This window comes from Mytilus edulis, chromosome 14 (genome assembly GCF_963676685.1).
Source record: "Mytilus edulis chromosome 14, xbMytEdul2.2, whole genome shotgun sequence".
Taxonomy (NCBI): Eukaryota; Metazoa; Mollusca; class Bivalvia; order Mytilida; family Mytilidae; genus Mytilus; species Mytilus edulis.
The window spans coordinates 38,976,827-39,002,292 of record NC_092357.1 but is presented as its reverse complement, the minus strand read 5'-3'; the positions used below and the strand labels follow the sequence as shown (position 1 = coordinate 39,002,292).

General features: G+C 32.6%; 1 protein-coding gene across 6 annotated transcripts; it reads right to left on the bottom strand.

Moving 5' to 3' along the window:
• Positions 1-1,568: 1,568 nt before the first annotated feature.
• On the bottom strand, positions 1,569-25,335 carry LOC139503478 (uncharacterized). 6 transcript variants are annotated; one of them, XM_071293264.1, is made up of 8 exons: positions 25,243-25,335; positions 22,710-22,848; positions 13,932-14,096; positions 10,857-10,976; positions 9,695-9,724; positions 7,406-7,538; positions 5,881-6,080; positions 1,569-5,006 (listed from the first exon to the last, which is right to left on the bottom strand). In XM_071293264.1, the coding sequence occupies exons 2-8, from the start codon at positions 22,830-22,832 to the stop codon at positions 4,728-4,730; spliced, it is 1,050 nt and encodes a 349-aa protein (XP_071149365.1). In that variant the 5' UTR covers positions 22,833-22,848; positions 25,243-25,335; the 3' UTR covers positions 1,569-4,727. The 6 variants fall into 6 exon arrangements, with proteins under 6 accessions (XP_071149365.1, XP_071149369.1, XP_071149368.1 ...); XM_071293268.1 differs by lacking the exon at positions 9,695-9,724 and having other exon boundaries at positions 25,243-25,326; XM_071293267.1 differs by lacking the exons at positions 22,710-22,848; positions 25,243-25,335 and adding an exon at positions 20,748-20,922.
• Between the last annotated feature and the right edge of the window lie 131 nt (positions 25,336-25,466).

The window sequence follows — 25,466 nt, the reverse complement described above, 5'->3', positions numbered from 1 at the left end:
CTGTTTTACAATGCGTTAACCCGACCAGAAATTCATTTTTGTACCTTTATCAAACTGTTAAATCAACACATAACAGCACTGGTCTTAATGTGGGAGTGTTCTATAATTACTGTCCTCCTGTAACAGTGAAGACAATGAAAAAACACAACAGCAGTCCTCCTGGTTCGACAGTGTTCTATAAAAACTGTTATCTAGCAGCAGTATAAATTATCACAGAAGTCAACCAATATATCATGCTTATCATTCTGTTTGTCATTCTCAACAGTTTGACTATTGCAACTAAAAAGATAAGAGGCCAAATTGTGTTTGAAATTTCAAAAACATATTGGGTCAATTTAGACTTTACATGTATATGTTATGGGATTACCATCTTTGAAAACGTTGGTTTTACCTAAACATTAAGTCCGTCAAGTCAAATATGATTGGACAAACAAAATTGTTAGAATAGCAGATGTAACAAGACGTAACAGGAACTGTCAGAATTCGCACCTTCCAAGTAATTCGTAGTGAAATGTAGTGTTCCTTTTTTTTTTATATTAAAACTGTTCCAGACAAAATATGGTCTTACAAGTGGAGTAAAGTGTATGGTTAGTGTTGTACGGTACAAGTGTTGTTAGCAAGAATTAAAGTTGTTATCAAGTATGCCTTCCTGCATTCGACGAAGAAACAACACTATTAATCATTTCGTAATTTCATAGTGACGGTAACGATATTAATGTCAAGCAAACCATCAGAACTCCTTTTTATGGACTTCCAAGTATTATGGACCGCTGAACCAAACCCTTGTCTAATTTGTTTAGGGATAAACGGTTGAAATCAGTATTTCTGTGTTCAAATGAATTGTCATTGATATGGTTATATTTTAAATGAATTGTTTAAAAAAACTTGATCGAATTTTCTATCCCAGAAATTGTTTACCTTAGCTGTATTCGGTAAAACCTTTCTTATTTTTTTAGACGATACGCGCATCTCCCGTTCAAAATGTTAATCCTGTTATATATGACGAGTTTGTTGAAATCCTCTTTTACTACCCTTATTGAAACATGCTATTGATCATTGTAATGAATAAAGCAAGGATCATGTGCACATGGTGCAGTTAGACTATGAAAATGTCTACTAAAAGGAGCATAACTATTACCTAAATTGTGTCACTCGAAATCTATCTACTGTGTTGATAACAACATACCAATGTTTTGAAATTGCAGTCCAAATTTCTAGCCCTTTATCTATGTAAACCCCCTTAAAGGATCATACCTATTATATAAATTATTTTATTTTTCTTCCAAAATATGCATAAAAATCCCAGTGGACGGAAAAAGCAATCAAATCAAAAAGTAATATCACAAAACTACTGAACTCAGAGGAAAATCAAATCGGAAAGTCCATAATCACATGACAAAATGACAAAACACATCAAAATCTAATGGACAAGAACTGTCATATTCCTGACTATGTACAGGCATTTTCAAATGTAGAACATGGTGGATTAAACCTGGTTTTATAGCGTTAAACCTCTCACAATATACCGTTAGAATACAAGTGTAAAGAATTTTAAAACAAATCTGAAAAATGCTTTGATAAAAATATAATATAAAAATATGGTTTACATTTTATATTATACAATAAACAAGGAAATACGGATAAGGTGTTAAGTGTCTATAAGGTACCATAACCACTAATAATCACATGTGTTACCATTCATAAATAACGTATATCCATACACTGATAGACCAGGCAAAGCTCTTCAAAATGATTGTTACAACTTCGAAAAGCTATGTTCTGTATTGCAAACGTATATAAGGCCGTGTTCACACCAAACGCCGTGTACAGTAAACATGTTTACATTTGGTTTAATGTAATGTACACTAGTTTCACATTAAATTTGTTCACATCAATACACCTTGTTTAGATACCTGTACATAAGATTTGTTCACACTTGTAAACTATTATCATATGTCAATTAAATGTTCATTACGTAGAACCGAATTCAAATTTTCGAACAACTGTTCTAGCAGTAGGGAACGACCATTTGATTTTAAAAAAAAGGGGGGTGTATTTTTTCACAATTTGATTAAAAAAACATCGGGTCATTCAGATGATTAGAATGAATAAATAGTCTGAATCCAAAGTTTCCCCATACATTATAGTGTTAAATATTGAATTGGTATCATCGAAAAAAACTAATTATGAACTTTCGCACGAGAAAAACAATCTGACTCAGAAACACCCCCTTTTGTTTAAGTAAAGTGGTTACTCCTTTACGAAAGTCATTTTGGATGATTTACAGTAGTTTAAAGATGTCTCGATTACGCATTAAAAACGTAGTCTCGACATCAGCGTGCTTACAGACGAAGAAAAAATGCGATGTTAAGGATCACTACATTTCTATCTTTTCTGTTTGTTTCAAATGGTATTTTTTCTTCAAGGAGTATTTGGCAAAGGGAGGGGGTAATTTTTTTTTTTAATTTCTAATTGTTTTTAACGGATCTGAGATACTACAAAAACAACAAATTAACCTCACCCTTTTTTCAGTAATGCATTTATGAGTGAATCGTTGTTTGAGTATAAAGACCAGTGGCAAATATTTCTGTCAGTGTGTACGTACAATCGATTCGGGAAGACCTTTTCAAATGAATTATGTGTTCGGCAATGATGATTGGTGAGTCTAGATAAGGGGTTAATAAGGCTACGTACAGTGTTTTATAACAAATAAATATATCAAGTTTAGACAAATATTTCTGTAAAGAACTTTATTAATAGTGTTATAAGTATCAATTTTATATAAAAAAAAAATTTAAATATACATGGGAAAATTAAAGTTTTGAATGCCTAGTTTTGTGTACACTTAACCTACACAAGGCCTACATCGTCTATCGACTGCATGTAGACAAAACATGATTTAAACTACACGTAAACATTGAGTTTTATCAATGGAAACGCGTAATTATGTTTAGTTTATGTGTGAGTTACACTAACACAATACCGAGTTTAGGTCAATGTGAACACGGCCTTATATCATGTATTTCATGTATATCATTGTATAAAAGTGAACTGTTTTCAGTACTATTTTTTTCCTGTGCGACATGTATTACTCAAACATTTTGAAACCTACATTGACGAAATAAAGTGCACAAGTGCAATGTGTGCATCGTATAAGGAAAAAAAATATATGAAGTGTTTAAAATAATGTTAATAAAGTATCCATGCGGACATTTTCAGCAAATAAAACCAAATACGTGGCGACTTGAGAGTAGTTTTTTGTATTTGAATAATTTATCACTGTTTGAGTGGAATTAACAAGTCCTTTTTTGCCAACCATCTAATAAATCATGTATTGATATGAATTTGACTTCTGTACCAACCTTAGGTCTTAAAAATAATATAAGATCAGAGCATGCACGTATACTTCTTAAAGTTTAAGTGACAATAATAAGTTACATAATAAAAATACAAATTGAACACTCAAACATGAGTTGTGTATTTTTTTGACACGCTATATAATAATGTTTCAAGACCTTATATGCAAATGAATATAAAATACTAAAACTGGCAAAACTAAACTCCTGAGATTATAACTTGATTGACTTCACAACACAGAAATTTGTAAAATAAACATTTAAAACTTAAGATTTGATTTGATGAATTCACAAATAAAGGGAACAGTAGTATACCGCTGTTCAAAAATCATAAATCCATGGACAAAAAACAAAATCGAGGTAAAAAACTAAAACTGAGGAAAACGCATTAAATATTGACACAACAATGACCATTAAAATTGTATTTCAAATACTTTTCTTTTATACAGGTGTTAAGAAAAACACACTAAATATTTGAAAACATGTTATAACAAACATCAAGGACTCTCTTTTGTTCGAATATAATAAATTTTTAAACGAGTCATAGGATAAGTGCTCCAAAATAATTTCAATCGTGTGATTTTCCAAAAAATCCTTAAAATTAATATAACACATTTCAGCAAAGCCAAACAATGATGAATGTGCATGTACATTAATGTGTACATTTTCCAAAGTAGAAATTTTCGAAAGTGATCATTCCAACTTGAAAACTATTTTTACATTATTATTATGAATATTACTCTTCATAATAGGATTTTGTAATAAAAGTTTTCTTTGACCCTATTTAAAATGAATCCAAAATAGTATTTCAGAGATTCACTATAAATCTACAAAAAAATGTGTATCACGTGGTTAAAAGTATATATCAAGTCGTTTGTAGGTTTTAAAAGAACATATTTGTAGTTGAATAAAAAAATATCATAATATTAGTGACATAATAATAAATGTTTATTATATGATAAATTTTTTGATCAAGATAAGTCATGCATAATGAAACCCTGAGTATTCTTTTTTAAGAAAGCTCAATATGAACAGGTATACTCAGTTTTAAATTAAGTAACCACAACTTCGTGGTAAATTTTCTTTAACCATCACTTTAAAGGAAACATTTTACTGTGAAATCTACTAGAAAACCTTAGTTTTGGTATATAGGTAAAAAAAATGATATCAAATAAACATATACATGTATGTACTAAATATCAAGATGACGTCACCACAACTTCGTAGTTAACTACCTCAAAAACCATCAAGATACATTGTGTATTTCACTTATTCAAAAACAAATGTCCAGGCACAGGACAAACAGACAGACGTGAAAACATAGTGCCACTATTTTTGCAAGGCCGCCAATAATTTTTTTAAATCAATAATCTAATTTTTAGTTTGAGCCGCGAGGTTTCCTGCAATTCTTTGTTGGAAGTTTACTGTCAGATGAGTATTTTCTTGTCCCCTTATTGTCCGAAGATAATCGAAACTATTTTTATGCTCTTGAAGGTTGAAATTTAATTCTACGAATGCTCGTTTTAATCCATCTGAACGAGCGGACTCCAAGATGGCGGTATAATTAGCCTGGGCAATCGATCCTATCAATGTTGCCTGGGCAGTTGCATTCTGACTTATTTCTTTGGCATCATTCTCTATCACAAGAACCTAAAAAGAAAAAGCTTATTCATTTTTAGAAGAACATGAATTGCTATAACAGACGTGTCTTAAAGTTTTAAATTGAATTGCAAAGACAATGGTATGATCAAGGTCATTGTTTTGGTCCCTCGAATTCGAAAATCCAAAGATATTATACATAATATATCAAATAATCTCCTTAAATGCTAACATCAGAATGAGCAAATTGTTAAAACAGTCTCATGTTGGTATTGTTATTTAATAAGTTATAGTTTAAATATATTTATATTTATTGGATTGGGAAAAAGGTTATTGCAACTTATATTAATCCCTTTCAGCGAGTGCTGCCTTGTAACGTCATTATCCTGCTTTTTTTCGAAATCTTCAAGGTTGTCTTTTACGTGCAAAAGATATGGCTCTCTTTTGACACGGGTCAACCATTTATCATCCCCTTCCGACGGATATTCATCGTTTCGCAAGACTATATACTCGCAAATGGTGTTACAGGAGAGCCGAAAATTCAGTCCCTGAATTTTTTTTCACCAGAACAAGGTCGAACCAGGAACCTTTGTGTTAGTAGTCCGATGCGCTTACCACTACACCATGGCACTCCTGTTGTTTGCATTAAAATGTTAAGATAATTTAGGTATGATAATTTTCTATGTACCCTTCAGTGAGACAAATTATGTTAACAACGCAAAAATTATGAAAAAAAATATGCATAGCTTGCTCGTCATTGTTAGGAGCTATTTTAGCTCCGGGACAGAACTATCTATGTTTTATGTCCTTTTAAAATATGCTTGGGGCCATTTAAGTTTCACAAAAAGACGGCCGCGTACATCCAATCGAATTTTCATTAAAATATTAAGGGTTACACAACTTGATATTGAAATATGCCCTTTACCTTTTGACTTGTTTCTTTCCTAACAACAACAGCGTCTTGCTTGAGCTTTTCTTCTTCGTTTTGTTCCTGCAATACCAATGCCTGTATAAATTGTTTCTCAACATCTCTAGGAATCCTAATTCTCCTTAACTGGAAATATTTCACTTCAACGTTCAATCCTTTATCCGAAGCTGTACAAACAACTTTACATGTAGAACATACTGAAAAACAAATGAGAATGTAATTACATATAGCTTTATGTCCTTCAATATTGAAGAGCTCTCGTAAGATAGATAGCTCAAGTGAAGTCACAATATACGTGTATGACAGACTGAGTATATTCACGTGCAAAATTTAAACAATAACTTTTACAGAATGAACATAAAGCTTAAAGAATCTATTAAAGAAAAGGTTGCTAAGGAAAGAGAAATTTATAAAAGAAAACGTTTTAAAAATAAGTACAAAGTTATATAAGAGAAAAACGTTTCTCAGGAAGTAGCAATTTCTTAAAGAACACGTTTCGAATGAATTTCACAAGTACACGTTTCTAAGGTAGTAGCAATTTATTGAACTAAACGGTTTTAAGGAAGTAGCAATTTATTGAAGAAAGCGTTTCTACGGAAGTAGCAATTTATTGAAGAAAGTGTTTCTAAGGAAGTAGCAATTTATTGAAAAAGCTGTTTCTAAGGAAATAGCAATTTATCTAAGTTAACGTTTCCAAGGAATTTGTAACTTATTTAGTAAACGTTTCTAAGGAAGTCGAAATTTTTTGAAGAAAACGTTTCTAAGGAAGCAACAATGTATTGAAGAAGCTGTTTATAAGGAAGCAGCAGTTATCAAAGTAAACGTGTCTAAGGAAGTTGTAATTCATTTAGTAAACGTTCAATTTCTAAGGAAGTAGAAATATTTTGAAGAAAACCTTCCTAAGGAAGTAGCATTTTATTTAAGTAAACGATTCTAAGGAAACAACAATTAAGTTGATTAAACATTTCTCAGGAAGTAGTTTTTATCATAGAAAACTTTTCTAAGGAAGTAGCAATGTCCACATCATAAATTCTACTTTACACAGAATTGTTAAATATGATGACACCTAACCCAAAGAAACCTTCAAGGATGTTTGTCCCTCTGTTAAGAATTAACAAGCTTTTCAAAATACTGCTATCGGTTGATAATTTATAAATTATGGAAATTAAAACATGTAAAAAGCAGAATAAAATTAAAAGTCCGTGTTCTTGTTTTTTGAAATATAAGCATTAGAGTTGGCGATATATGATTTTCTCTAGACTTTTCATACAATTCATTGGCACCTTTTTTTCTTTCAAAGCTATGAAAAATAACAAGTTTTACTTGTGATTTTGAAAATATTTTTTTACTATATGATAAAAATTATGAAAAGAAACGTTGGGGTGAGTGGGCTAAAGTTTTAAAGGAACTACATTGATAAAACTAGAGGATTCCGAATATCTAACAAAAAATCAAAAACAAGGGTAGCAACTTTCTTAACGGCAAATTTAACTTGTTTTTCGGATGCCATCAATTAACTTACACGGATTTGAGCGTCCACAGTAACTGTTGCAACAAGTGCCACCAAGTCTTTCCCTAACGGATTTCCAAACTGTTTGTTCTATGACGGCTCTGTTGTTGATAAGTTCTCTAGTCGTGTACACCGTTATAGCACCCTAAAAAATAAACACAACTTTTAATAAACCGTTATTTAGAATTTATTGAGAAATACCAGAAATATCAACAATAAAAAGTCTTACCAAACTTTAAATGAAACTGTACAGTTCTAGTATAACTTTCTGTCCTTTTTCGAACAAAACAAATGTAAAGGATTTGGGGGAACCCTCTATCTAGGTTATGATGGCTCCTCTCAGTGTAAATGTCCAATGTTAAGTCCCTAAAACTAAGTCCATTTTACAGTAAAATATTATGCAAATATCGTAATATTTTGAAGAAAAAAATAATCACACAACAGTCAACAAATCTTTAAAAAAAAAATGTTTGTTGCTGTATCTTATTTGTTTTTCGTTTATTGATTTGTATATAAATCAGCCCGTTAGTGTTCGCGTTAGAATAGTTTTACATCTTAAATTTGTAAGATATGTAATTTCATAGATTGCTATGTCGTGTATGTGGTAAGTGTTTCACTGATTGGTTAAGGCCGTACGGTGACATTCAGTTGCTTATGTCGCGTTATCACTGGTGGATATGTTTCTCAACATCTCTTTACTTTTATCGACTATCGTGTGCCATTCATTCGAATCAAATTTGATTCTAGCTATTTTTCCTGGTGAAAACAAAAAAATCAACTTTGTAAACAAAGAGTTGAGCCGAGTTTCGTGCAATAACATAACTTATTTATAATTTCTTTGCATGGATTCTGTTAGTAAACAAGTTCTATTTTTAAAACTGTGCATCAGACATGCAAGTGTAATGTTTCCATGTTTTATAATTGAGATTTAATCTGGGAAACAGAAGATAATCCAGTATAAACCTTCTTCCATCTTTCATAACAAACAACTGATTGATTGTTGATGTATAACGCCATGTTCAGCACAATTATATCGCCATATCGAGGTGTAGAGTTTTTTACTTATAAAGAAAGACAGACGGATTGCACAAAGATTATAATCAACGACCTTTGGCCGGAAAACTTACAATCCCAATTACAAACCTTCTTCCATCTTTTATAACAAACAACTCAGTGATTGATTGTTGATGTATAACGCCATGTTCAGCACAATTATATCGCCATATCGAGGTGTAGCGTTTTTTACTGATAAAGAAAGCCGGACGGATTGCAGAGATTATAATCAACGACCTTTAGACGGAAAACTTACAATCCCCATTACAAGTACGTAAGATGTCTGATACTTGTGTTTAGGAAGTAAAATAATTTGGCTGTGTCGGATAGAAATCTTACCTATGCAAATACATATTATCAGATATTACGAGTTGAAAAAAGATCTCAATAAAAGTCTCTATCTGTTAGAAATATACTACAAAACAGACCAAAAATCATCTTCTATAGAGAGATCTATAGCTATAAAATCATATTCAAAACAGTGTAGCTGTGGCCATTGATTGACAACCTTAAAGTATCCCATTGACTGGGGCAGATTATGTGAACGTGTGTCTGTAACGACAACTGCTCACTACTTACTTATTATAGAATTTAAACTGTGGGGTCACCAAAGGTTCTTAACGCCTTTACTATTAAAATAATTCGAAAAGCTAATCAGGAATAACTTTATGTTTTGATTTATATTATTGATATAAATCAAAACATTGTGTTATTCCTGATTAGTTTTTCTAATTTCTTTATTTAGGTGTTGAGAACCTTTTGTGACCCCACAGTTTTAGTGCCTTTAACAAGTACATAGTGAGCAGCGGTTGTTACAGACAAACGTTCACCTAATCTGCCTCAGTCAATGGGATAATTTAAGGTTGTCATCAATGGCCACAGCTACACTATTTTGAATATGATTCTAAGTGCGCGTGTTTACGTGTGTTCTTGCATGAGGTCGATTTCTATCCGACTTAGTTCATATATTATAGTTAAAGTTGACGTTTGTGTGTTTTTCTCTAATAATAAATGTAGACCTCCTTAACAAAAATATCACTATGAATTCAACATGCATATATTTCTGAAAGTCGACATTGACCATTCCAAGTATAAGTTATTGTTTGTTATGATATTTGTGCTTTCTAAACATATAGTTTGAAAGAGGGAACTTAGTCTGGCTGTGAAGTACGTATTTGTGCTTTTCCATCTATATATGTAATACAGTTTGAGAGAGGGGACTAACTGTGATCTACGGGTGCTACTCACCGATGCATTAACAGGATTACTGAAAACGGACTAACAGTCCAAATGGATAAGATAATAAGGTATATCAAGATTTCAAGACTGATCAGTGGCGGATCCAGCCATTTTAAAAAGGGGGGTTCCAAACCCAGAGTAAAGGGGGGTTCCAACTATATGCTCGCATTCAAATGCATTGATCGGCCAAAAAAAAGGGGGGTTCCAACCCCCGGAACCCCAACCCCCTGGATCCGCCACTGCTGATTATTGTGTTACAAATCTCAGAGCTACTAGAATGATCTCAGATCTACTTTTGAAACACCAGATTGTACTAAAATTGTTGATTTTATACATCTTATTCTTTCTTCACATAGCAGAGATTGGCAATTCCATTAAATTGACTTTTATATCATTATCTCTTAACATGTAATCATAAGTTCCAGTTATCATTTAAACTTTTTTTTATACAGAAGTATTACTTTAATTTAAAGCATTGTTTATCTTCTCCGTATTCCCGATGGTCGACACGAGATTTTGCCTAGTTGGTAATCTCCGGCCATATTTTTGTCTAATATTCATAACACATTAAAGCCCTAGGAAGAAAATCTGATAAATATAATGAATTTATTTGATATCGTGTAGAATGTAGACTAGTGTACTCCTTTATAAGGTAGCCTTTTCATGTGTGTGGGGGTGAGGGGGCTGGGGGTGGCTCGGAGACCGATGGATTTTCAAAAAAGTAAGATATTTGCCTTGTAAGCATGTAAGAGCTTACAATGAAACCACGTGAACCCAATAACCAGAATAGCAGTCCAAACATGGTCAATGAAATCCCTTGAACCCCAAAACTAGAACAGCAGTCCACAAATTGACAATGAAATCACGTGAGCCCCCATACCCAGATTATCAGTCCACAAATTGACAATGAAATCATATATGCATGTGAACCCCATGACCAGAATCGCAGTCCTCAATGGACAATGAAATCACGTGACCCCATAACCAGAATAGCAGTCCACAAATTGACAACCCCATAACCAGAATAGCAGTCCACAAATTGACAATGAAATCATGTGAACCCCATGACCAGAATAGCAGTCCACAAATTGACAATGAAATCACATGCGCGGGTTTTTTTTTAAAGAATGTACTAAATTTCAAAAGAAATTAAATATCTGTCTGTACATACCTTCAAGGCATCTAATGCACTAGATTTCATGATTTCTTTATACTCCAAATCATACGTGTCGTGTAGAGAGATTAATTCGTCTTTCCTGATGACATATTGAAAATTAACTGAAACTTCAACCTGAAAGTATATTAAAATCTATACTATTAAACGAGAAGACCTATTTTTGTGTGTCGCTTCTCTTCTTTCCACAATAAATTAATCAACACGCCTCTGTGTCCTATAGGTACAGTGCATAGTCGCATTTGTCATCCATTTATATGATTATTCAGATTGAGTTATTTTGGGAGAAAAACGAGAAAAAGGCATCCGGATATAGTCCCGTTATTGGACGAAATTTTAAGTCAGATTAGACTTCCGGTTTGCGTTTTTCTGTATACTTTGAACATACATATACTACGAATAAAGTGTATTTTAAATCTGTCTGCTATCATTTTCAAGTTTACTATCCACGGCGGTCACAGAGTTTATTAAATGGAGAGGGTCTGTATACTATATCAATTGACCACCATGGATCGATTAGTAAACTTGGAATTGAAAGTAAATACACTTTATTTATATAGTATGAATGTTCATCATGTTCATAATATACAGATATCCGCTAAAACTATTCATGTGAACTTTTGATACCTTTTCTGAAATTCTCCAGTCATTAAATCTTTTACAAAATTCCTTTATTACAACAACAAAAAAAGATGTGGTATGATTGCCATGTTGAGACAACTCTCCACAAGAGACCAAAATGTCACAGAAATTAACAACTATAGGTCACCGTACGGCCTTCAACAACTAGCAAAGCCCATACCGCATATCAGCTTTAAAAGGCCCCGAAATGACGATGTAAAACAATTCAAACGAGAAAACTAGCGGCCATATTTATGTACAAAAAATGAACGAAAAACAAATATGTAACACATAAACAAACGACAACCACTGAATTACAGGTTCCTTACTTAAATGTTCATAACATACTAAATGTATGTTCATATTGAAATTGATAGAAAACCAAAAATTGGGAATTTTGGAAATGAAGGAGGAGGGATAAAAAAAAACATTTTCCTGTCCCCAATAACCTATGACTTATGATACATTTGCTGAAATTTTCCAGTCATTCAATATTTTACAAAATTCTTCCAACAACACTTTACATACTTTAAACTACGCTCTGAATGCCCGCGATTTCGCGGGGGTGTTCTAGTATACTATATTTATATTATATATTATATATAGCTATTAAACGAGAAGACCTTATTTTGTGTGTCGCTTCTCTTCCTTCCATGATAAATTAATCATCATGCCTCTGTGTTCTATATCGAACATGCATAGTCCCATTTGTCATCCATAATGATTCTTATGATTATTGAGATTGTGTTATCTTTGGAGAAAAACGAAAATAAAGGAGTCCGAATATTGATTCCGTCATCAGACTGACTTTTAGTCATAGATAAACTTCCGGTTTGAAACACGCACAAGAACAACCAATCGTTTGATAGATAACAAAAATGAAAAAATAAATAAGCCAATCAGAGCGTTCTCCATATCATGGTGTTTAGATCGCCAGAACCACAACTATTATACCTCCTTAGAGAGGACAAATGTTTTTCGCGTTTATCTACATGTAAAGTACGATTATAATACTTTAATATAGAGAGACTCTCTGTATTCTGCCTGCAGTTTTCTTTGATATATTACTATTTAAGGGGTCATACCAGTTGAATATATACCAGTTGAATATATATTAAAATAAGTAAAACATGTGGAAACAAGAATGTGTCCATAGTACACGGATGCCACATCGGCACTATATTTACTAAGTTTCGAGTTGATTGGACTTCAACTTCATCAAAAACCTCCTCGACCAAAAACTTTACCCTGAAGCGGGATAGACGGACGGACGAACGGACGGACGAACGGTACCACAGACTAGAAAAAATAATGCCCATAAATGGGTAATAAAAAATTATTGTTGGAAGTGAAAGTAGTGATTTGGCTAAAATGAAAGTAGGGTAGAGATTAGAGGGAGGCAGGACCTTTTTCGGGATGTCAGGGTCGTGTGTTTTTAAGCCCGGGATTTGGGGATTGTTCCTTACGGGATCCGGTAATATATTTTCGATTTCGGGATATGAATTTCTTTAAATTCTGCATCGGGATTTCATGTTTTTAAGCCCGGGATTTCGGGATCAGGACCCCTCTGACCACCCTCAAATTTGCCTTAGTCTATGACGCGGAATTAGGGTCCTAAATATCGAATTTAGCATATGCTTAAATCATTTTAGCATATGCTATATTATAATTCAGCTTATGCTAAAATGATTTTAGCATAAGCTAAATTCATTTTAGCATAAGCTAAATTCATTTTAGCATAAGCTTAATTCATTTTAGCATAAGCTGAATTCATTTTTGCATAAGCTAAATTCATTTTAGCATAAGCTTAATTCATTTTAGCATAAGCTAAATTCAACTTTATGTACTGAGCAAATGCAATTTCGAAAAATATAGAAGAGGATGTATTGTATACCCAGCTCTGAACCCATCTCAATCGCGGATTGATTGATTATGTGTTGGTTGCTTAATGTCCAGTGGAAAATATTTCATACACGTTCAGGACGAACTCTGTTTCGGCGATACAGTTTTGAATATCAAGATTATTTATATACATGTAGTTTAATATGCTTTTGATTCGGCAGTGCATATGAAAAATCGAAATTAGATCCCAAATTAGGATTGGTGTTGCCAAAAATCAAATATAGCAGGCAACCCAACCCTATTTACTTTCTTTCGATATAAATTTTCAAACATCGCTTATTTTAGGCCATTAGACCATGTTCCTGCTTTTAAAAGTACTAAACCCTTTACTTCCAATACAATTTCTGAATATTTGAAATTGAAATCTGCCAATTTATCAAGCTTTTGTCAAGGGAAATATATAAACATTCTGTCTGTGTTTTTCGTGTGGTTTAATTTTTTACCTATAACATTTTTTTTAAACTTATGAAATACTAGTACCCAAATTTACATACACCTCATATTGGTCATGCGCGAGTACAAAAAAAATGTAGGTATATATTGACTTACCTCCAGTTTATCAGAGGTAAATATTTTTGCATCCTCCAATTCAACATAGTGCAGATCCGAAGGAAACACTTTAAATTCAAAATCTGGTCCGACGAAATACCTGCCGCTGTCGTAAATTTCTGTTTTGTCGACACTTCCGGTTGACTTTTGACGTTTTAATCCATACTGTAAAAAATAATGATTGCATTGAAAGAATATATATAATATAAAATCTATGTTACCAGGTAACGGACAGTACAAAGGGGTGGACATGAGTAGGAAACATGAGAATGAATGGGCGGGAATTAGAGGGAAGAAAGTGTAAGTTAGGCGGTTCAAGTCATATCACCAAACAAACTTGATCTGTATTTTGTAGTAAAGTTAGAGAACGGAAACGAAAAAATCAGCATTTTTTTCTTTTTGGTAAAGGAGCATAACTCTAGATCAGTCAAAGTGGCTTCACCAAAATTCAAACTTGATCTGTGTTTGTGGATATAAGCATTGTGTTTAAGTTTTGGTTATAACATTTGGTTGAAGGAAACTGAAGTTAGAGTACAGAAACAAACTTTTAATTTCATAAACATGTTTAATCCCGCCACATGTTTGCGCCTGTCCCAAGTCAGGAGCCTCTGGCCTCTGTTAGTCTTGTATTATTTTTAATTTTAGTATCTTGTGTACAATTTGGAGTTTAGTGTGGCGTTCATTATCACTAAACTAGTATATATATATTTGTTTAGGGGCCAGCTGAAGGACGCCTCCGGGTGCGGGAATTTCTCGCTGCATTGAAGATCTGTTGGTGACCTTCTACTGTTGTCTGTTCTATGGTCGAGTTGTTGTCTCTTTTGGCACATTCCCCATTTCCATTCTCAATTTATTTTGAAAGTACGTACAGTCGGACAACGGTAAAACTTAATTTTCCCTCCATTTCTGCTGGGGCATAAAATTGTATTTACTTTTTACTTTATATGCTTCGTTATCAATACACTTTTTTTATACTGTACGATTCGTTGTGACAATATTATTTTTCTCAAATGGAGTAGTAAAACATGTTTTCATATGTAAATGACAATCTACACCTTAAAAACAATTTAATTTACAAGTACCACTTTAGCAAAAACATGTTTTCTCCGTTGTATAGTCATCACATTTGAAATACATTTGTAGGTATTTACACAAATGTATTTGAGTTCATCATGTTCATTGATTTTGGTAGTTTTTGAAGAGTTATACGGAGATCTTTAAACACATTACAAAACTGTAAACATGTTCATTCAACAACTGTTATCACGGTTATGTTGCATATGTTGTCTTGCAGAGGCGGTTTTAGAGGGAGTAGCACCCCCCTTTTTGAAACAAACAAAATGGTTAATTATATATTGAATTGCTGAAGCATATTGAAGCAGGCCTTTTTTAGGCCGTCAGTTCCCCCACTCCCCTTTTATGAAAATTACTGGATCCGCCACTGACTCGTAGCATGGGACTTAATGTTATTATACTATTCCCAGGTGTATATATCAGGGGCGGATTTAGGCGGGGGCGTAGCGGGCGTGCGCCCTCCCCTAAAATTTGCAAAACATTGGTTGTCTTCTAACTTATTTAAGTATCAGAAGAGACCATTCCATCTTTTTTAACATTGAAAGTATATAAAACAGTCAATTTAACAGAGTCAACGTTATTATCATTTAACTGACCTACGAATTATTTTACTGTAATATATATATATACCTAAAAGGTAGGTGTCAAACACGGAGCTGCGTTTGATGACAAATGAAATAGGGTTTTAGCAGTTAAAGTACAAACAATTGTTACATTGTATTTGAGGTTTTTATAATCAATTTCTTTGATAATCGAATTTCCAAAGCATCCCTAACGGACTTACTCACTTTCACAATTTCATCATAGCACGGGCCAAGAAAACAGTCAAGGTGAGATTCTTTCTTAATGTAGAAATACTGTTTCGAGCGAAAGGTTAGTGTATAATTTTTATCTTTATATATTTTTTACTAATAACCTGAAATTTTTTTCCGAATTATGTACCGCATTATTACATGCATGGGATCCTCAGGAAAAAAAACATAACTACATGTACGTAAATGCATCTCATTCTGATTTTATGTGGTTTGTGCCGAACACAGTATATATAAAGTCTGGCACGACCTCAAAAAATCAAAAAAGTAAAAACAGATATATTATGAGAGGACAATTCAAATTCACGGAGAAAAGTAGAAATTTTCGTTTGCCAAATCTAAAACAAGTATTGGTCAGGTGAGCTGTTTTCATCTTTTATCGTCTCACCTTGCTTCCGTCGGTCCGCCCGTCTATCTGTCAACTCTTCACATTTCCATCGTCTTAACCAAATTTGTCGGGGCTGGTGTTCATGGTTTTATGGAGTGGTAAAATAATTCTAATGTAAACCGATTTCATTTCACATTATTGAAAGCATGTACAATCGGCTTTGACACATTGACCGGCGATGTGCAAACAAGGGTAATTTCTTTTTGTGATGTTTCTGTATTTCTGTTTGTCACAACTACCAGCACCATGTCTTTCAAGGATTAGTTGAGATATGTATTACCTGATATTGCTTTATAGACCATCTTACAAAAAGTGCTGGTGTCTTGATTGTAGATTGGTTTGCATAGGAACACAGAATCAAAATAAAATGTTTGCATGGTTTTCAGATTCTGTTTTTAGGGCTGCAGCTTTATAACTGTAGCTTTATAAACTCATAGTATGCAATATCAATCTCTTAGTGCGTAAGTAAGGGGTGTTAGAAGATTGTTAGAAATTTTTCTAATTTGTAGGAGACCTTGCCATCATAACTTGAAGTTCTACGCGGAAAAGGAACATATATATATACATATATATTGTTTTACTTCTGTCCGTCCATCCGGTAGTCAGTCACTAGTGATTGTATATTGTTGACAGGGTGGATTTAGGCGGTTTCTGCTAGAAACTTTAATTTCTCGCTAAATTTACCTCAGAATAGTTCGCAATACCTACATTGCACCCCTTTAGAAGAATATTTCAATAATTTTACCTCAAATTTTTTTAGCCTCGATCCGCTCGGCGAATATATAATTCGCGCCCCCCCCCCCCCCCCCCCCCCCCCCCCTAATCTGAAATCCTGGATCCGCCCCTGTATATAGCATGGGACGTAATGTTAGTATACTATTCCCAGGTGTATATATCTGACAAAAATCTTTGAATAAAATAATACAATGGTTAAAGGGAGTGAACAAATCCATTCTAATAAAGACACATGTATTACGTCTATTAGACAAACTATAGCCCGTATAAGACTGAAAAGGAAACATATTATTTCATTTTATTTTATTCAATACTTTAATCGGTCTATGATTACTTTGTTACTCTCCAAAAACCGGATAGTTACTGGTCGATTTCTAGTGGTAGCCATTGTCATTTGTGAAACAGGTCATTTCAACATTTTGTTATGACATATACGTCAATAAAATAGATTGTTTAGCGATGCGTGGAATGCGACTATATACAAACAATTTTAAGATAATGCGTATATGGCTGTATTTACTTACCTCCCAATAATTCAAATAACTAAATGAAGTTATGATTAAAATAGCTGTTAATCCAAGGGCAGCTAAGACTGCTATCACAATAACTTTAATTGTACCACCCTCAGCCATCGTTAAAATAATTGCCTATTGATTAGCGTCATAAGACAGGTATATAAAATTCCAAGTTAATATTTTGAAATACACTATGAACACCACATCCGTATCCGGGTAATTAAGACAAGTGTGGTGTTAGATTTAAATATAAACACACACTTTTCCACCCTATACAATATTTATTAATCTTTAAGGTAATCCGATCAAACTACAAACATGGAATTAGGTTACAAATTGAAAACAATGAATAAAGGGAGATAACTCAAACGTATTTCCTTGTTAAATTTATTTACGCTGAGAAAATGCCAATTGAAATTGAAACTACTTGATAAGTTGTTTGCGTCCCGGATTTCAACATGTTTGATATACTAAGGGCCTACCTAGCAAGATAACAGTAGACAAACTGATAATTGTTGGTTAAAATCGACGTTTTTCAATTAAAAAAATAAATGAATTAGTAGATTTTGATTTATACATTTAATTTTCAATTTTATGTATGTTATTTAAAATAGACTTACATTTTATGAAATTGAAATGTAATTTTTCGAAAGATCACAAACCTGTTTGTGTTACGAAAAAATAAAAAAAAATGCATGACAAATACTAGTATTTTCGAGCAAAGATCTAGACATTAAACAAATAACACAGTTCCACTGAGAAACAGGAAACCGTGGTAAACTTGTCAAAGAACGTCCAGTTCTTTGAAAAAACATACATTTCATGTAATCGGAAAATGCTTCGTGTGAATATCATGTAGTAGTCATGATAGTATTGTCATGGGGCTTGATTCCAGAAAACGTAATCTATATTGCTACAAAAAAATTCAGTTGAATTTTATGCAAAACAAAATCATATAAACGCGAAAAATAAGTTATAGTTATTGACCAAGCAAGTCGGTATATGGGATTTAATCTGCACGGCTGTGTGATCCTACTTAACCCGAACGACGTAGGAGTTCGTGTTAAAGGGTCACACGAGCCGTGCAAATTAAATCCAATATACCGATTTGATTGGCCAATAACCAGTCAGGGGTGGTACTTAAACAAGTGATTTCAAAATCACTTATTTGAGTGATTTTGGCTGTGAAATATTTAAAATTTTCGCACAAACTTTTCAAAATCACTGAAATAAGTAATTTGAGAAGTTAAAATTTAATCACTTCAATAAGTGTTTATAACATTTTTTGGATATTTTTCCCACAAGCTTGATTTTTTTATTAATAAAAAGACCAAAATTCCATTTAAAAAACAACTATGTACATGCAGAAATTGTCGTTTGCTTGATAAGCCTGCCAGTTTTTACAGTTTATTTGAATATGCAAAAACTGGAATAATTTGTAGATCAGGACATAACCTTTAAATAAATCATTATAATTCTAAAGAAAACAAGTCAGGTCACCTTATATTGTTGACCTTTGTCTGATAGTAAGAGTAGTGATTGAATATTTGATTTCAGAACAATAAATTATTCCCAAGGGTACTTTTAAAAGCTTTAGCGCACTAACTTACTGCCCAAGCGCACTGGTGAAATTGATATCCAAAGATAAAGGGATAATTGATTTATGTAGGAAAATTATAGAAAAGTTTGTGAAAATATGGAAAATCAATGAAATTAGCATTTGAAGATCAAAGAAAACACCAAAATCACTTAAATAGGTGATAACTGAATATAAAAATTCACTGATATAGGTGATCCTGAAATCACTTGTTTAAGTAGCACCCCTGACTAACTGTGTTAACACATGACGCAATCCATTTACGTGAACGTTTTAGAAATGTGGACGATATTTCGCAATTCAATGATCCTATGAAAGTTTCTTGTAGGGTAAAGGTAGGGGGGAAATACGACTTTAGTAAGTTTTAAATTAATAACTTTTTCATGTTTAGACGTATTCTCAAATTGCGATTTAATGGTACCGCAGATTTTTTTTTATCATTTTTGTTAAATTAATTCCCAATTTTTATCTAATAAGTGACGATTAACTTTGACAAATTGTGTACTTTGAAATCGGTGAAATCATAACGGAAAGGGTTATTGAGTTTGGATTACTCATGATTGCTTGTGAAGTTCGTTCCCCAGCTCAATGATAAAAATTATGCTTAGAGAAAGATGTTATATCATCTGAATTTCAAATGTTAAATAAACAGAAAATACGTTTCTATTTCCAATCTTTTACTCCCCTAACCCCACAAATTTCTTTTTTATCTACTGTATTAATTTTTCAGACACGTCCATCTGAACGAAGTCTGATTTTCCTCCAGCTAATCCCCCTGTTTTGAAACAAACTTAAATATGATCCTCATTAAATTCGACCCAAAAAAAAGTCACTTTATAGGAAGAGATATTCAAAAAGTCGTTATAAATTCCATTGAGTCTAAAACTAGTCCAAATCGGATTTCTGTTATTCGGATATTCTAAGATACATTTCTTTTTTGGCAGAAATTAACAAAAATAATTTTTACTATCTTTCTGACTTTAAAACACCGATTTAAGATTTACGTTTTACACAAAATATGATGAAATATAATATTTTATGTCCTAGCTTAGATATAATTAAAAAAAAAAAGGGAATGAGAAGCCTATTTTGAAACTACGGTTCTACTTTGTCGTAATTTTAAGGCAGATGGCGGATTCGGAGGTTGGGCGAATAGACCGTTCATGATCACCCCTGGATAGGACAAAGGATCAGATTCGTTTTTAGCATAAAATCGTCAATATTGTTTTTATTCAGAATTTAGCACAGTAAGAACAAAGAGATTTTACCCATGTCATGTGTTAAGAGATGTTTGTTTGGCGATCGATATATACTGCTTATAAATAGTATTGCCAGATGTTATTTTCTTCTTATTTGTGTTTAATATATACATCTGTTTGGTTGTTTACATTTTCTGTTAGGAGAGAGGGAACGTTGGTCATTTGATTGCTTGTTGTTATTTGAAAACTGGGATTAGGTACATGTATCTGACAAACACAAGACCTTCTTATCTAAACATTTTGAAATCCGAATTTGTTTTAAATCTGGCTACGGTTAATTTGTCCATTTCAGAAGTGATTGACTTTAGAAAGATAAACTAGAATATCATTATATTAAAAATAAATGGCAAAAATGGAACGAATTTTTATAATAGGAAGAAAGACATGCGATGTTAGAAAAATCTGATTGACTGATTGAAATTGATCTGAAACTTACCTCAAAATAATCAACGTATGCAAAAGACGCAATTACAAGAATAACAGCCACGAATACGAAACAGACAACGCCCAATAGAAAAAACTTGAAGCTTTTCTCCATTATTATCGATTGTAAAGTCACATGTTCAGGTATTGCGCCTTAATTGTGTGAAAGACAACAATCAAACACAGAAAATCTGAAGCATCAAATTGAATTATTTAACATTTAGTTTTAACTATTCAAATGTCGAGAATAGCTGACATTTTGAAATCATCTTTTGTGTATCATGTGTATCGGCACTCGCCGGTTTTTCATTTTCACACTTTCGGATCAAATTATCTTAATGATACACATGTATTTACACACTTAATTTTATTATATCTAGCCATATGATAACAAGATACTATAGTACTCAATTATCTAAAATAATCAATGTATAGAATATACTTGAGATCTCAGATCGGTTATCACGACTAATCAATAAGAAAGATAAAGGTTGTGGAAACATGGTTATTGAATTAATAAATATTTGGTTTCAAAGATAAATTTTTATCTCTACATGTACAGCCACTGCGGTATCTGTTTGTTGGTCGGAGTGCGTTCCGTAGGAACGGGTGGCCATGGGAAAAGTCCAGTTACGTCCAATTTGAAAGCAACCTTGGTGTAGGAGGGGCCACTTTCCCACTTCCCCACTTTCTCAAGATAAAATAATAGTAGACACTTTCAAAAGTTTTTCGTTTTTATTTGGGGGGGGGGGGGTATTATATTGCAGATTGAGGATCGTTGGTTGCTTAACGTCCAGTGGCAAATAGTTCTTGTATGTTCAGGTCGATTTGATTATTTGTAACATACATGTAACATATTAGATATATAAAAACAATGCAACGCAATGCTAGTTAGAACTTCCTCCACCAACAAAAACTGGCCGCCACGAAATAGCCTAAATGCGGTGCTTTAAAGTGGCGTTAAAACACCAAAAAAATCTAAATCAAATCCTAATCAATGGAAAAGGTGAAAGAATTTAGGATCCCTTGTTTTATACATAAGGAAAAAGAATAAACATTTTTGTTACCAAAGGAACAATGACGGTCAAAGAAAGAGCTACCAGCTATAAACAGAGTTTTAAAGAAGACTATACAGGAAATGTGAATTTAAAAAGCAGTTAACTCATCAACAATACCAGGGTTTTTTTTTACACAAAATCTTGAAACTAAAATTGATCGTAATTATACTGGAATGTTCATGTTACGAGTATTTTTTTCTCGTAAGTTTTTTTTTTTTATGTGTTTGAAATAAGCTAATAGTTTGTTTGGACTCGCTTTTTCTCTCTCTCTCACTCTCTCTCTCTATATATATATATATATATATATACAAGACTCGTCGGTTCTTAAATAAAAAATTTAAAAAACATTTCAATATAGAAAGACAAAACTTATTTTTATTCTGTTGTTTAAATTTATAATTTATTATCTTATTATGGGGAGGGTTATAAATTCTGATGTTATTTTTTATATCTTCCTTCTTTTTATTGCATAGATAGAGGTGTATACATTATAGATTTGCCTATTGTATCATTCCTATAAAAACATTTCCTTATTTGATTATTTGATTTTAGTTTTAAATCAAAATGTTTCGTGTCGCTTACAAAATATTGCGTTTCCTTGTAGTATCGATTACATAATGGCAGTGCAGAATTTGCCAATAAGGATGTTTGCTTATATTGTTTTTGTCTTCTCACTTTTTATCAGGTATTTTAAACACTCTGGGTTAATTTTAGTATAGAAAACATTCACAAAATCTTACCCCTGCTTTTCGTTTAATAATTTTGTTCCATATAATTTAACAGCCATTCTTGTGTTTTTTTAAAGAAATTTCTCATTTCCTGCTAAATTTTCAATTTTTTATAATAATAATCTATAAAACATTTTATGATCGCAATACATAGTGTGCACTGGTTACATATTGAAAATTAAGTCTTACTTCGTAGTAATCGAGGTAACTGAATGACACCGGGACCAGTATAAGTATCAGAAGTGCTGCTACTGCGACAGCTCCTACAATAAGTTTACATATCTTGGAATCTACCAGATCATCGAGCGCCATGGTAAATGTCAGAAATCTAAAAAAAAAAAAAAAGATTTTTAAACAAAAAGGTATATTTACGTATACGTTCCTAAATAACATGTTCAAAGCCATGGCGTTGTCACTTTATTTTCGATCTCTGAGTTTGAATGTCTCAGCTTGGGTATCTTTCGCCCCTCTTCAATAGCGTCGGCAGAACAGCCAGTTCCGGGTCCCATTCAACTAACAGTCGCAACGACAATTGTTTGAATGTCTAATTTGGGAACCGGTCAAGAGTGTTGGTTGGTATCATAGTGTTACCCAAACTCCTAATTTGATGGAAAACCATTTTTCCACTATTGTTTTCAATGCTTTACATCTTTTTTGTCTCTCCAGCCTTCCATAGTAGAAGCATTATTTTTTTCAAGTTGGTGCTTCCTTCGGATATTCCGTCCGTACGTCAATTCGTAAATCCCGTACCAAGGTTAAAGTTTTTAACAAATATGTTTACCGTGAAGTTGTGGTTAATTCAACTTGAAAGTTAGTATTATACACATGTCCAGCGTGATGTAAACATTTAAAATTGGATGCCAAATTGCTGGTTTTCTACATCCATGCAGTCATAATATATGGACTTTGATGGAGAGGTCTCATTTGCACTCATATACCACATCTTCTTATATCGCTATAGCTAGATTGCTTTAGTCGTTTTTTGCACAACATTTTGGAATTTCGTTTTTTCATATGCCTCAACTTCGTATTTGATATGACATACCAACTGGTTTGCTTCAAGCGCCACTGACGAGTCTCGAGTAAAACACTCACATATCTGACTTACCAAATTTCGAGACGAGTGTATTTGTTGATTTTTTTAAACCTGACTTCACAGTTCAGTTAAACGGTAATAACGGTGGTGTTTATTTAAAAGATTTGTGATATTCAAATATTTATTACAATATGTAAACATGAGAGAAGTTATATTCATAAAGTTCGTTAAAGGGAACACGTATAATTAGTTTAGGAATAAATAATATAATTTAGATGATGTGTTGGAAATTCGCGCAGTGTTGAAAACCCATTGGTGCCCTCATACTATTTTCTGCTCGTTGGTCGTGTTGTATTTTCATGACATATTCACCGTTTTCATTTTTATTCTAGTAAATTAAAATTGTTTGAAGAAATTGTTACAATTCTAACATCCCAAGTGATACCAAAATTTTGAAAATCAATTATGTATATAAAAAAAAGAAGAAGATATGGTATGATTGCCATGTAGACAACTCTCCATAAGAGACTAAATGACACAGAAATTACCAACTTATAGGTCACCGTATGGCCTTCAACAATGAGCAAAGTCCTTACCACATATTCAGCTATAAAAGACCAACGAAATGTGCATATAAAAAAGACGATGTGGTATGATTGCCAATGAAACAACTCTCCACAAGATACCAAATCACACAGAAATTAACATCTACAGTATAAGTCACCGTACGGCCTGTAACAATGAGCAAAGCCCATACCGCATAGTCAGCTATAATAGGCTCCGAAATGACAATGTAAAACAATTCAAACGAGAAGACTAACGGCCTAATTTATGCACAAAAATTGAACGAGAAACAAATATGTAACGCATAAACAAACGACAATCAAATACATAAGATTTTGTAAATTTATATTTATTCGCATTATACGATTTATACCGTTCTCAAATTCTAACAAATTTCATGTGAATTGTTCAATATTTTTCTGTACACGTTGGTTTTTTTAAATATCAATGTATATAACACTGACATATATTAAATAACTTACAGCGCAATGTTCAGGAGACTATGCCAACTTTTAAAAATTATTAAGTAACCGTTTTCTCATATTTCCCTGATTCATAAAATTGAGAACGGGAAAGGGGAATGTGTTAAAGAGACAACAATTCAACCCGACTAAAGAGCAGAACACAGCCGAAGGTCACCAATGTGTCTTCAATATACAGTCTATGACCAACTTACAATTTCTCTCTTTCCTTTCTGAAATTAGTACCAAATAATAAATGAATTATGTTAGTGCGGTAAACTTCAATCCACATGGGATTCGTTCATTTTTGATAGAAAATCTCGTTTGTATCAAACATTTCAAATACATATTGTATATACATACTGTACAAATTAAATACTTTCCCTTCACTTTTTTTTACAATTGTGATATAAACATTCTTTCCAATATAAGACAAGATTTGACGTACTGGTTTTATAAACATGGACAATATCTTACTTAATTGACATTCTATCGATCCCTCATTATTGAAATTCTATAAACTTTAAAGTTCTATATATATTTAACCTATTTAAAAATTCTCCCCCTAATTAAAAAATGAAAATACTAACCGTATATTATACACACTACTGTTACTAATTAAAAAAAAATAAAAAATAAGAAAAAAATGTAAACGCCTTACTTGCTCCGACAGAATGAATAAATGTCCGCTGAAATTTCTAAACTAATACAATTTCAAAATACCGTAAAAGATATCGTAAATCTTGGTAGTTGCTATCACTTATTGAACTTTAAATTTGACCTGGAAATGATTTAAATGCCACACTAAGATGATCATGAATAGCAGAATATTTACTTTAAATAATCAAACTTTATTCGATATTTGTGTATACGACAAAATAAAGC